Source organism: Zootoca vivipara, chromosome 3, assembly GCF_965207765.1.
Source record: "Zootoca vivipara chromosome 3, rZooViv2.hap1.1, whole genome shotgun sequence".
Taxonomy (NCBI): domain Eukaryota; kingdom Metazoa; phylum Chordata; class Lepidosauria; order Squamata; family Lacertidae; genus Zootoca; species Zootoca vivipara.
The window spans coordinates 45,441,010-45,454,950 of NC_142586.1; the positions used below are offsets into that span (position 1 = coordinate 45,441,010).

Here is a 13,941-nt window from a genome sequence, read left to right on the forward strand (position 1 = left end):
GCTGATCGCCAAAGAATTGATGGTTTTGAATTATGGTGCTGGAGGAGACTCTTGAGAGTCCCATGGACTGCAAGAAGATCAAACCTATCCATTCTTAAGGAAATCAACCCTGAGTGCTCACTGGAAGGACAGATCCTGAAGCTGAGGCTCCAATACTTTGGTCACCTCATGAGAAGACTCCCTGGAAAAGACCCTGATGTTAGGAAAGATTGAGGGCACTAGGAGAAGGGAATGAAAGAGGATGAGATGGTTGGACAGTGTTCTTGAAGCTATGAACATGAGTTTGACCAAACTGCGGGAGGCAGTGGAAGACAGAAGTGCCTGGCATGCTCTGGTCCATGGGGTCACGAAGAGTCAGACACGATTAAATGACTAAACAACACCACCCCCCCCAATCAACTTTAAAGTTGCCTAGCACAAAATCCCCTCTACTCACTTGTTTACATTGGCAGCCTTCTTGTCCAGTGACACATCTCTCATGTCTGCAGTTTTCCAACCATTGCCCACAAAACTCTAAAGGAGGAAGCAATAATTTAAAACTTCCATAGATACTAGTTCATTATTGTGAAGGTCTGCCTATACAGGACAGTTTTCAGAAGATGCCTGAAAGTAGGCAGGAATGGTTCCTTGTGGTCTTGTGCACACTCCTAATTTTTATGTACATGTATTGCTTCTGGTGGGTAGGGCTGACTGGATCACCATTTTGAGCTTTTCTAGCATGAGGCAATGGGCATACAGTACTGTATTACGCTGTCAGATATGCTGTAGAAAAATGCATGCCTTATTACATTATAGTAAGGTGTGTGCAGCAGAAATGGTTACTCTACTATACTAACTTGGGACTTTATATATGCACACTCTTTTATTTGGGCAGTGGTAGGCTGAAATAAATATGAATACTTTGTGTTGTAATTTAGAGGGGAAATTGCTTATGTCAGCTTTGGGTGATGAAAGTAGTTGAATGACGCATTGTCACATTTCTGTCCTGAGCATTTTTTAAAAAACTGTTCTTTTACACAGTAACAGACAACGGTATGTGTGTTGTAAGTTGCCCCTCACAGAGCTATCAATTGCCAACGCTCTTGACAAACTATAGTTCCCAGTGTTCTTTTTTCCAGGGAGGGGGGTTTGTGTTTTAAAGGTGCTCTCCATGTATGGTGTTTATGCAGCTTTTGTTCAATAAGCCATTGTTGTTGCTGCTGCCTCTAAACAGAGGTGGGAGAATGTGTGTCTTCCTCTTTCCCTCGTCTGTTGACTGTCACACACCTTCAGCTGGGCTGTTTTCACAGTAGTGTTTGTGCTCTCATTGCAGACGGACGCAGCTTTGATGTATGATGCCGTTCATGTGGTGTCGGTGGCTGTCCAGCAGTTTCCACAGATGACTGTCAGTTCGTTGCAGTGTAATCGGCACAAACCATGGCGCTTTGGGACCCGCTTCATGAATCTCATTAAAGAGGTACGTCTCTCGTCTTGCCTCCCCCTATCCTCCCTCTGTGAATGTTCAGACCTGAAGGCCCTTTGGCTTTGAATATGCACTGAAACGTCTAACACGGGGAAAAGGTACAATGACCCAAATAATAAACAAATAAAATGAATGATTTTGCTAGGCAACATCCTCTGTTCTGTTGGGTAAATGATCATAACAATTTAAAATATAAGAACTATGTGCTGTATTAGGCCGGCCTACACTCCTATCATTGCAAATTTTGTGAATTCCTTTTCACTATATCAGATATGTCCATAGTATGCTCTCTGCTTTACCAAAGGATTTGTTATACTTTAGTGACATTCACATTTTATGAACCTATTAGTTTCTTCTCATGTTATACTTAATAAGTTTTTTTTATTTTAATTGTGTAAAAAAAAATCTTTGGATAATGTAAAGGTAAATGCCCTTGGTTTCTTAGCAAAAAATGTGGAATTGTCAGTGTCAGGATAGACAACATGGTGCCCTGCAGGTGTTCTTGGACTCAACTCTCAACAGCCTTAGCCAGCAGGGCCAGAAGGTTAGAGATGATGGGAGTTATAGTCCAGCGATCTCTGGGAGATACCATATTGGCTGCACCTTGCAAAATAGCAAAGGTGAAACAAAAATCTGTACCCTCTAAAGAGAAAAATTTTAAAAAATAAATAAATGTCAGCCTTTTATCAACCTAACAAGATGAATTTTGTGTGTGTGTGTGGAAAAGGAATTCCCAATTAAGAAATTGTATGCAGAGATTAAGGAAAAGTTTGTTTAATTATCAAAAGAATGTTGGGAATCCAGGAAATATGCTAAAAACAACACTCTGACCACAAGGAAAATCATTTAAACTTAATGAATAATTAATATTTCCATTTTGGCAGACATTAATTTATTTATTCATTCCTTCACTGTCTCTTACTGCTTATATATGAAATTTATTGTTATTTTTCTGTTTTCATAGGCTCACTGGGAAGGCCTCACTGGCAGAATAACCTTCAACAAAACCAATGGCTTAAGGACAGATTTTGACTTAGATGTAATTAGCTTGAAGGAGGAAGGTCTCGAAAAGGTACTTAAGATTCTGTTTACTTATAACTGATATATCATATCAAAATACTACTCTTGTCCATTTATACTTAGTGGTAGAATCAATTTAAGCAAGGTTCCAGCTACATTGAGTGTGAGAGAATATTGGGCTTAGCCCAAAATCATTTACTTATATGGGGTTGTAATGTTCTACTCAGAATAGAGCCATTGAAATGAATAGATATGACTAACTTGCGTTCATTACAGGTAGGTAGCCGTGTTGGTCTGAGTCGAAACAAAATAAAAAAATTCCTTCAGTAGCACCTTAAACAGTACACTGAAACAGTGTATCTGATGAAGTGTGCATGCACACGAAAGCTCATACCGAAATAAAAACTTAGTTGGTCTTTAAGGTGCTACTGAAGGAATTTTTTTATTTAGGTTCATTAATTTCAATGGGCCTACTCTGAGTACAACTTAGATTACCGTAATACAACTGCTACGACTGATGCCCAAATGCAAAGTATAGCTTTAATATGTGATTTATTCTAATAATTGAGTATGCTTTTTTTTGTAGGATGTTGTTATTATTGGTCTGCTTGGTTTGTTTGCTGCCTGACGCTATAATATAGGCTTGGATCCAAAGTATTCTGTAACCTTTTTCACATACCCAAGGAAGCCTTTAATGCGGTTATCCATAAAGAATAGCTCTCCTGGTCACCTGGCGAACCTCTTTTGAATGAGAGTTATAAAAGCAGTATAAATGATACTCAAAGGAGATCCATGGAAATCAAGGGGCATGTAAGGTAAATTGGATATCACCCATAAAGATTTTTTAAAAATATCCATTGGGCACACTGAAATCTCTGAGGAGTCCCTGTAATAGCTCTTTGCACCTAAGGCAGCATATGCCATAAATCAATCAACAAGCCATACTACATGTGTCTGTGGTGTGTGCGTGTCTGTGTTTGAACAAAGACCCACTTCAAGCAAGAAGAGATGGGGATTTGATCTTAAAAAACAAAGGTACATGTTTCATTTAGAAATTGTGATGGCCTTTGCCTGGTGTCTTCTCACTAATACAATAATATGCTGTATGGATGACTGTGATCTTTCACTTTCTACATCAGTACTCATTCCTGGTGGTAGCTATTGGCTTATATTTTCCATGTTGTGTAGAAGAATGTGATTTGTGCTACATATCCGCTGATGGTAAGGAAAAGGTGAAAGAGGCCTGCAGGGCAGGGAGCAAGTTCCCCAGACAAGATGGTCTTTATATAGTACATAGATGTCCATGTTATGTATTTGCCATGTTATGTTTCCATGTTAGGTAGCATGAAACTTTCCTCTATACCAGGCTTCCTCAACATCGGCCCTCCAGATGTTTCTGGCCTACAACTCCCTTGATCCCTAGCTAGCAGGACCAGTGGTCAGAGATGATGGGAACTGTAGTTTCAAAATAACTGGGGGGCCGAGGTTGAAGAAGCCTGCTGTATACTGTTGTAATCTGGAATTATCTGCTTTTAGTTCCTGCTCTTTCTTTGTGATATATATGCATTTAGTTCACTCTACCTTTGTCCAGTAGGAAGGTAAACGGCCAGAGTCGGTCACGACTGGACCTAATGGGTCAGGGTCCTTTTACCTTTAACTTTGTCCAATACTCTGCCATTGCTTATGCCATTGTCTTTTCCTAGTCTCACCACCCATGTTCAGGAATGTTATTCATCTATGAAATGTTGGAGGCTATTAAGCTCTGAGCTAGCACACGGGTTTGATTGCAGCACATGCTTGGGCTACAGGGACTTGTTTTCTAGCTTCCAGTTGAGCACATATTATCAAACCTATTCAGTTCTTTTAAAGCAGCTTCAGAATTAAAACATTTGTGCCGAGCAAATTGACTGCAGCAGATTTGGTGCCAAGGTTAATCTTACACTTAAACTTTCATTCATGGAGAAATAGCTTTTATTGGAAAATTATTATGCTGCCTTACTGGTTAACAATAGCGTTGAATTAGGATCCATGGCGTAATATGCTGGAGCTCTGCTCACACCTCTCCTGGAACATCGGGAGATAATGTGCTCAGTAGCACACCTGCCAAGCACATGTATGTGCTCTTCTGAAAATACTTCTTACACCATTTTTAAAAGGCGAATAAAGCATACTAATGGATACTAGCTAATTAAAATAAGTGATTTCCATTTTCAAAAAAATCCCCACACCTTATGGGCCTAAGTAAGCAAATAAAATTCAGCACACCCAGTTGTAAAGCAAAGGAAACGTATTTTAATTATACTACTCTGAAACCATTAGTATTTCATTTATGTATTACCAACAGTAGCCCTCTTTTTTGTAGCATTTTTTGTATAATAAATAGCAGGACTGAGTGTGCTAGCTCTGCTCACTTGTTCACCTTGCTTAACTTAAGTGAAAAGTTAAGCATTTCCATGTCCAGTTACAAATTAAAAAGAGAATAACTAGTTATAAATGAAGTTGATTTGTGGGGATTTATAAAGCTTGCTGAATTTTCATTTTCAATTGCAATGGGCAAGTTTGTTTTCCATAAACCCACAAAGGTACTGTACTCTTGTTTACTGAGACCTTGCCCTGCTTTGCTTAAAAACGGTTAAACTTGCCATACAGTTTTCAGAATAATGATTTGCCAAACCTGTGTTAGATCAGGAAACATAGCACTACTCTCAAAATGTCCAGAATTCTGAAATAATTTGTATCACAAAATCCCAATGGCGTAAATCCCTTGATAGGCTTATAACTGTTTACATTAAAGACATCTTATTTAATCTTTTGGGGCCTGTACATTTTTTATCAGCATATATGGCTGCCACCCTTACTGGGATCCGTGTCTTTGTGCTTCTTCCCTTTCCTGTAGCCAGCTTGGCTGCCCAGTCAATGCCAACATGAACTAAGAAACTCTGGGAACTGCAGCTCTTAAGTAACTATGTCTCATAGGAAGACATGCTGCTCTCTGTCCCTCAAACAAGAAGTCCTAGAGCATCCCTCTCCAATCTGGTGCTAGCCAGATGTTGTTGGATAGCAACTTTGATCAGCTCCAGCCAGCATTGCCAATGGGCAGGGGTAATGGGAATTTGATTCCCAACATCTGGAGCACTCCAGGTTAGCAAAGGCTGTCCTAGAGCATCAACAAACAATTATTGTTGCTCCATGCAGAGTTCTAAAGATGAGCTGGGTCAGAAAACTCTGGGGAAGTCAGATTTCAAAATGTTTTAACTTTTGATTTGTACTTTTGAAGAAGGTTAATCCACTTTTCAAACTCGTAAAAATTAAAGGCTGACACTAGCAGTTCGAAAGCACGTCAAAGTGCAAGTAGATAAATAGGTACTGCTCCAGCAGGAAGGTAAACGGTGTTTCCGTGCACTGCTCTGGTTCGCCAGAAGCGGCTTAGTCATGCTGGCCACATAACCTGGAAGCTGACTGTGGAAAAACGGTGGCTTCCTCGGCCAGTAAAGCGAGATGAGCGTCGCAGCCCCAGAGTCATCCGCGACTGGACCTAATGGTCAGGGGTCCCTTTACTTTTACCTTCACCTAGTTAATTCCTGGTCTGGGTCAGATGTGACAGCCAGGAATCAATCTATGCTTGGGACAATCTATCATTGTAACGTGATAGAGAGGCATAGGCATTCCTACCTGAAAAAAACTTCATTGAATTTGGGAAATGGCCATGATGTTTCCACTGACCTCTGAAAACGTTAACTATGCTTGTAAAATGCACCATGTATTTGCTATATAACAATGAAAATTTCATAGTATTAGAAGAGAAAAGGACGGATCAATTTAAAGCAGATGAAAGCAGGTTGCATTGTAAATATACTTTCCGTGAGCTATCAATCCACAGATGTGTACTTTTTCTTGGAGGATAGATGCTTAGATGGAAAATTAAGCACTCAGTACTCTGAACACCATTTTTTACTATGTGAGACACATTTTGAAGCACAGTGAATAATATTTTAAGCAAGCTGCTTTTTCACAAATGGTAGCAGATATTGGACCAGAGGTGAATTATAAGTGTTAGCAGATTTCACTTTTACCATATACTGTTCTTTCCTAGTGGCCTGAAAAGAACTCATATAAGTGCACATGCTGTTTTATAGATTGGAACTTGGGATCCTGCAAGTGGACTTAACATGACAGAGAACCAGAAAGGAAAACCAGCAAATATTACTGATTCCCTATCTAATCGCTCCCTAACTGTAACCACCATCTTGGTAAGTAATCATATGTGCAATTGTTTTCTAGAAATTCAGCTGAACGCTAAAACTGTGAAGAAAAGTCATATTACTTACAAAGCAATGACCAGTATGCAAATGTCTTTTACATTTATTTAGCAATTACTGTATAATGAATGATCTGAAATGTTAATTTAGTTATGGGATTTTTATGATAATGGCAATTCATTTTAAGTGCTATGGTCTCAGCTGACTAATCATTTAGCATTCTTATGGTTCCTTAACATTTTAAAGTTTAGGCAAAAGCTACCATTGTCGGATTGGAGAAAGTAATATACATATATATGCATGGTTTAGACTGGACTTAAAATCAATTCATCACCAGAATATTCTTTCCAAAAGCAATAGTGAGACTTTTCAGCACCATCCTACATAACCTGTATGATTAATTCCCCCCCCCATATGTGCTCTTTTGCATTGTGGGGAAAATGTCCATTACTCCCTTAAGAAAAAGAGAAATGCTGAACTCCCCGTCCTCCCATTTTAGCTCTCATTTTAAGCAAATAATAATAATAATAATAATAATAAGAAGAAGAAGAAGAAGAAGAAGTAAGCTTGTATCAGTCAAGCTTCTTAGTCCTGATACTTTTAATTGCCCTAAGGGCAGGGATAATGCAGTATGTCTATTTAAGAACAGAAGATTTAATTATCAGCATGAAATACCTTAGAAAAGTCTCTTGCATCTCAATACTTTGCTAGATTAGCTTTTCCAGCACAATCCTTTAAAAAAACTACAGTAGGAGCATAAGACAGAGTCCAGCCCACTTTGGCAGATAAAGAGGAATCCACAAAAGGCTCTTGAGCATCATAGATCATGAAGTGTCTGAGGAAGTTAGCTCTGTGGAAAGTTCTTTGCATTTTGTTGTTGTTTGCTAAAGAGTTTTGGCAGGGTAGAGGCTCATACGATGACAATGAAGGGGAAACTGTGTGCACGAGATGGCATTCTTCTGGCTCTGAATCATGGCTTTCAATTGTTGCCTAACTACTAATAGCTTCACTTCTATCATCTTTGCTGAGCAGCGTAAAATGGAACACCCCTTCATTTTTCATTCTACAGTGCTTTCTATTTTAGAAAAGCCTTGGCAGAGAAGCTCACTTCTGTATTCTGCCCGCCTGGAATAAAGCTCTCTGGGATAACTGGGGTGGGGGTGGGGTGGGGTGGGGTGGGACATCAAATCAAATGTGTTTCAGCTAATACTCACCTCTTTTCTAGTTAGATTCTTTTCAGACGCCACAGGACACATTGCAAAGTAACCAAAAGGGTACAGAGGATTGTAAGGGTTATTATTTTTATTTCTACTGTTTCTGCTTTAGCCAGTTTCACTGGGTTACTCTCAAACAAAAATATAACCCTTGAAGAGCAGCATGCTATAAATGCAGCTTGCCAACTGGAGAAGTTAAGGATCATACGGAACATCATATGTTCAGTAGTGCTCTTTGCTAGATGCTACATCATTTACCTTACCTTACCTAGATGCTACATCATTTACCTTACCTTACCATTTACATTACCTTACCTAATGAGGACACCTCAACCTGCAGCGTGGGCCTCTCTTTGTCCCATGCCACCATTTTCCATGCCCACCCATCACACGTCTGATTTCAAACGTGATGTAAAGTATGGTAAGTGGTAGAAATGCAGCTGCCAAGGAACAATCAAGAGCCTTAAATTGCTCTTGATTATTCTTTGGCAAGGGAGGCTTTCTGTCAGCACAGATTGTTTGATAGGCTGTGACAGCAACCCCCACTGGCATTTGCTGCACTACAGAGTTCCTGGTCAGAAACTCCATAGTATAGCCGATCCCTGCTCAAAGCAGCCTTGCTATAAGTGCCAATCAGCTGATCAGCACAGACAGCAAGCCTAGCACGTGATCGACTGCACAAATGGAGTTCTCCTTCAGGAACATGGACCAGTAGCATACTGGGACAACCCCAACTGGATGCCATGTCTTGATCTCGATGCCCTCTGACTGTATCAACAAACTAACACCGCCAAGCATCAACACATCCTCCATGCAGCTCTAAAAACAGAGCAAAAACACAATCAACCAAATAAAGAATCAGGCTTCCCCTCCACTACACATATAAGCCTCAGACCTCCATCACCTCAATGCCTTGATGTCATCCACACCAACCCTAGACAGCACTGCTGTGGTAACATCCACAATATAAAAGAAATGAGTTCTATACCAGGAAGGGTCTGCCCCAATAGACCAGAGCCCTCTTATCAATAGACCCTAGTGATAATGGGAGTTGTAGTCCAACAATATCCAGGAATCCAAGGTTGAGAAAGGCTGCATCAAGGCAACGCAAGCAGCACCTAAGCCTCTGGTCAGCCTTTGAATGACTTATTGTGTCATTTCACTTTCGTAAATTCACTTTCATGAATTAGAGCCCATGAAAAAGTATGCTGCAGTAGATTTTTTTCATCTTTAAGATCCCATAACATTTTTTTTAACCATTAAGTAGTTTCTCCTAGTTATCAACCAAAATCTGTCTTCAGATGTACCCAGATTATTTGACCTTTCCAATTTATTTGGCTTGCTTTTCATGTTGCACATCATTTTTATAGTGCACACATCTCAGTCCTTTCTAATTTGTCCTACCCTTCTGGCGCCAATATCTACACACAGTGTTAGCCATACTTGGTGAGACTGTTCATGTTACTGCTTCTAAATGGATTTCATTTTTTAAAAAGAAGAAGTATAGCCTAACCCTAGAAAGGCACTTCTAAGTTGCTTTGATTTCAGTAAACATGAGCACAAATCTGTCACACTGAAAACAATGGGACTTAAAAGTGCTTAACCTGCTAATTGTAGCCACAGAGTTTAATTAGACCCATGGCAATGAGAGACCCATGGCAATGAGAGTATGAGCAGTTCATATTGCTTTAAGTCTGCTCCTGGCCTGAGACTCTTGTCAAGTGGCTAGCAGCATGTCAGAGTAAGACATTAAATTGTTTTGACTGATTGTATGGGTTTTTGGACAACTTTAGGTCTCTATCTCTCTGAAGTCCAAACTGCTAAATGTAAAAGCCCTTTGTGTACTCTTCATATCTGACGTAAATGTTAATTAGATATGGCAGCCCTTTTAAATCCTCAAAGCCATAGTGTGCAGTAGATTTCTTTCTCTAAGATTGCAATCCTGATATCCATGGCTAACATAAGGGTAACTTCTGAACAAACATGGCTATAATTGTGCTTCAAATATGACCATCTTTCTTTTTTCTTTTTCTTTTAACAGTACCACATTTCCACACTTAAAATGGAATAAAAACACTGTAGAATGTCTGCAATAAGAAAATATATTTACTGAGTCATGGTCTCTTTAGAAATTCCATACTTACTGGATACTAATAATCAATTTGATTATCACATGAAAAAGAAAACCTAAAGTAAAGTAAACCCTAAAGGTGAACATCCGCTTCACATACACGTTCCAGGTTGAATTCCCAGCCACTCCAGGTAGGGCTGGGAGAGACCCTGTCTGAAAACCCAAAGAACCACTGATGGTTAGTGTAGACAGTACTGGGTTAGATGGACTAATGTTGTTACACAGGAACATGGGAAGCTGCCTTATACTAATGTGAGTAATTTTTGCTCCTGATCAGGGACATTCAACTGGGAGCCTCTCCAGGTCACTGCTGGAAAATCCAGTATGGGAAACATGTCTCCTGCTTATTATAAGAAGCAACCCAGTTACCCAAGTTCAATGTGAGCAGACAAAGAAAAGGGGCATGTGAGAGTAAGGTTCCTTGTTGCTTTTAGCCCTGCAGTTAAGGAGTGAAGAGGTGTGGCCAACTACAGAGAGGGAGTGGAACAGCAGAAGCTGCAAAGCTAATGTGTTTGAGGTCTCTTGTATCAAAAGCTCGGCGAACATTTGTGGTTTGCTTATGGCAGTTTCTGTCTTTGTTCCACAATATCAGGAACAACACAGTGCAGAGGCAGGTAGAGAAAAGCAAATGTAATTAGTGAAGATAAACACCAAGTTAAAATTATCTATGGGAAATGTGTGTGTGTGTGTGTGTGTGTGTGTGTGTGTGTGTGTGTGTGTGTGTGTATCTATTTATAGATCTACCTTCAGTATGCATAAAATTAAATCTATTTGGATTAATGGTTAGAGATGCTACTATATTAATTTGAAGAAACGAGAGAACCTTTGGCTGCATTAAAACTATAATGTAAACAAGAAGTAGGCCATAAGGAATCATACTAGCGTGGCATGCCATTGATCATGAGTAAATATGGCTGACAATAGCAGAGAACAAATTCTGTTTAGAGTTCACTCTTTTTTTTAAAAAAAAGAGGTTGATATGAAATGATAAATAAAACTATTTGCAGAATGATAAGTTGGTCAAGTCTTGTGTGCTTTGATCTTAGTGGATTCAACTTTTCACACATGCAGCACAATTAATTCTATAGGATTAAAACATCTTCAGGGTTTAAACGTTGAGGTAACCTATAAATAGATAAAGTTGGTTGCTTGGAGCATTGTCAGCTTTTAATCTGAATGAATGCTTTGGAAGTTATTCTGAAGTAGGTTCTGTGACTCTAATGACTTTTTCAAAGAAATGTGGTCCGACATAACACTTGCGAGTGAGCTGATCTGGGATTGCTTCTGGTCTCTGTGCAACTCCACTGGGAGACAAAGTCAATATGAGCTGACATGACTAGGAGTTCTAAATAATTTATCTTTTCTGAAGTACTGGAGGGTGTTTGTGTATGAAGCATTCGTGGCTTGGTATATTACCGGCTCTCCACACATCTCATCTTTGCCTTAGAGAGCACCATGTTTTATATTGTATTGGGCTATAGGCCATTTTTCAAGACGCTTGAAATCTTTGCGGTGGAGCAGGGATTTTGCTCCCAGTGAATTCTTCGCTTTTTGTCTGTTTGCTTGCTTGCATCATGGCTTATATTTATGCAAAAGAGTAAAACTCCATGAGATTTACAGCCAGTGGGGTTTATCATTCTGGCAAGGCAAGCAGCAAAAGAAAGGAATTAGCCAAGTTACAACGATAGTTGCACTTTGAATCTTGAGCAGTTTGCAAAGTGGGCCCTGTGAAAAAGAGCAACGGCTGGGTCGGTGTGAGACATGTAACCTGGGCCTCCCGGTTAGGCCAGCCTGCTGCTGCAGCCTACTGTATGTACTAAATCTAGTCACCATCAAGATATCCAGGCAAGTGGGTCTTCAGCAAAACCCAATGTGTGGCTGTCTGCTGGGAGAAGCTTGCCTAGGTGGGGTATGCAGGCAGAGTGCAACCCATGATCATGTACAGTCATACCTCGGGTTACGTACACTTTGGGTTGCGTACTTTCACGTTACGAACGCGGCGGACCCGAAAGTGTTTACTTCTGGGTTCGCTGCGCTAGCATACGCAGAAGCATTCTGCGCAGAAGCGTGCTATTGTACTTTTGCACATGCACGAAAGCTCTGTTCGGGTTACGTACTTTTCGGGTTGTGAATGGCACCCCAGAAAGGATCAGGTACATAACCCGAGGTACCGCTGTACTACATAGAAGCCCTGCACAGTTGAGTTCTCATCTGAACCATCCTCTACACTGCCGTACTTTATGTAGTAGCCTATTCAGTTGTTTTGATATGTAAAATGGAAAATTTAACAAAAAATCTTTATAAAAACAAATTTGTTGTGACATATTTCCTTTGCATCTAACGTGCCACCTGAGTACAGTGGTACCTCGGTTTGCGACCTCAATCTGTTCTGCGGAGGCGGTCGCTCGCCGAAGGCACACACGCTTCTGCGCATGTGCGAAGCACCGATAGAGCGCTTCTGCACACGCACACACTGTGCAGATCATGCGCGAGCTGCGCAGATCCTGTCTGCACATGCGCGAGCTGCGCAGATCCTGTCTGCACATCCGACACCGCGGAACCTGGATGTAAACACTCGCCGAGGTAGGCGTAAACCGAGGTTTCACTGTATTGTTTTATTTCTGCTGTTAGCTATGGCTAGTTCAATACCCCTTTGACTGAAAGGATACCAGGGTAATGTACCCAACCCCACAAAATGAGCCAGTGTCAGAGGAGGAATTTAAAGTTAAGTTAAATCTCCAGATCATCTGTTATGCTTGTTTTTAAAGGTATAACGACAAGGAGATTCTTGCCAATTGACTTATTGAGAAAGAAAAACGGTGCAGGCAATACAGTATTCTGTTCAAAGTATGATGAAGCTTTGCGGGTTTAACTGTTAGCACCACCTCCTTGCAAACCACAGCTTCCTCTCACTGACTTGAGTAGGAGATATATGATTAATAACTACGGTATAAGCTGCAGAAATAAATGGCACGAGCATTCAAGAGTGATCCTGCCTCCCCTATGAGGAACTTCTGTTTGTGTTTTAATAATCACCACAGTGGAAGATTCTGCTAGGGCTGCCATACGTCCGGATTTTCCCGGACAACTTTGGGGTTTTCCTTAAGAAAGGCTCAACAGTTTTGGGAGTTTGCTATATTTTTTGAAATATTTGGCAACCCTGGATTCTGCTGGATGGATCATGTCAAAGACTCATCTAGTCCAGCATCCTGTTCTCACTGTAGCCAAACAAACACACACCTCTAAAGAGCAGGAATGCAAAACATCCTCACTTCTCTCACATCTAAAAGGCACACACACAAACCCTACATTTCCAATCAAACACAAGGGCTGAAAGTTGCAGCACACACAAACAACTCACCATTTCTCCTCCCAGTCTTCCTTTCACATTCATATAAATACAAATGATTAAGTAAAAAATAAATATTATAGAAATATGTTCTCACTATCTCCCTACTGTGGTTCTCTCTTATTGAATATTAATTTGAAAAAGGAAGCTGCTCAAAGTGGCAGCCACACCCCTTTCCTGGCAAGATAGGAATGTGCTCTGCGGTGTGGCCTTAAGAGAACAGCAGTGAGTATGCTCCGACTGTTGTTCAAGGAAGAGAAATGTTCTCAACTGGGCTGGAAATCTAGCAGCAACAATATTCTGGAGATCCTGAGCCATAAGGTGGCTAGATTGGCCTCAACTGGGCCCTCAGTATTGGCCCCAACTTGGTAGAACGCTCTTTCACAGGAGACCAGGGCCCTGAGGGATTTGTCATCTTTCTGCAGGGCCTGCAGGACAGAGCTGTTCCGCCTGGCCTTTGGGTTGGATTCAGTCTGACCCCTGTGTTTTCCTCCCTCATGGTTTGG

At 40.6% G+C, this 13,941-nt stretch overlaps 1 protein-coding gene across 2 annotated transcripts in view; it reads left to right on the forward strand.

The window, feature by feature from the left end:
- GRIK2 (glutamate ionotropic receptor kainate type subunit 2) overlaps positions 1–13,941 on the forward strand; it is a 442,739-nt gene that overhangs the window by 243,125 nt on the left and 185,673 nt on the right. For both annotated transcript variants that reach the window (XM_088665996.1, XM_088665995.1), the window contains exons 7-9: positions 1,313–1,456; positions 2,427–2,534; positions 6,619–6,732. In XM_088665996.1, the coding sequence (XP_088522122.1) occupies positions 1,313–1,456; positions 2,427–2,534; positions 6,619–6,732 (366 nt within the window). The remainder of the gene's footprint in view (positions 1–1,312; positions 1,457–2,426; positions 2,535–6,618; positions 6,733–13,941) is intronic.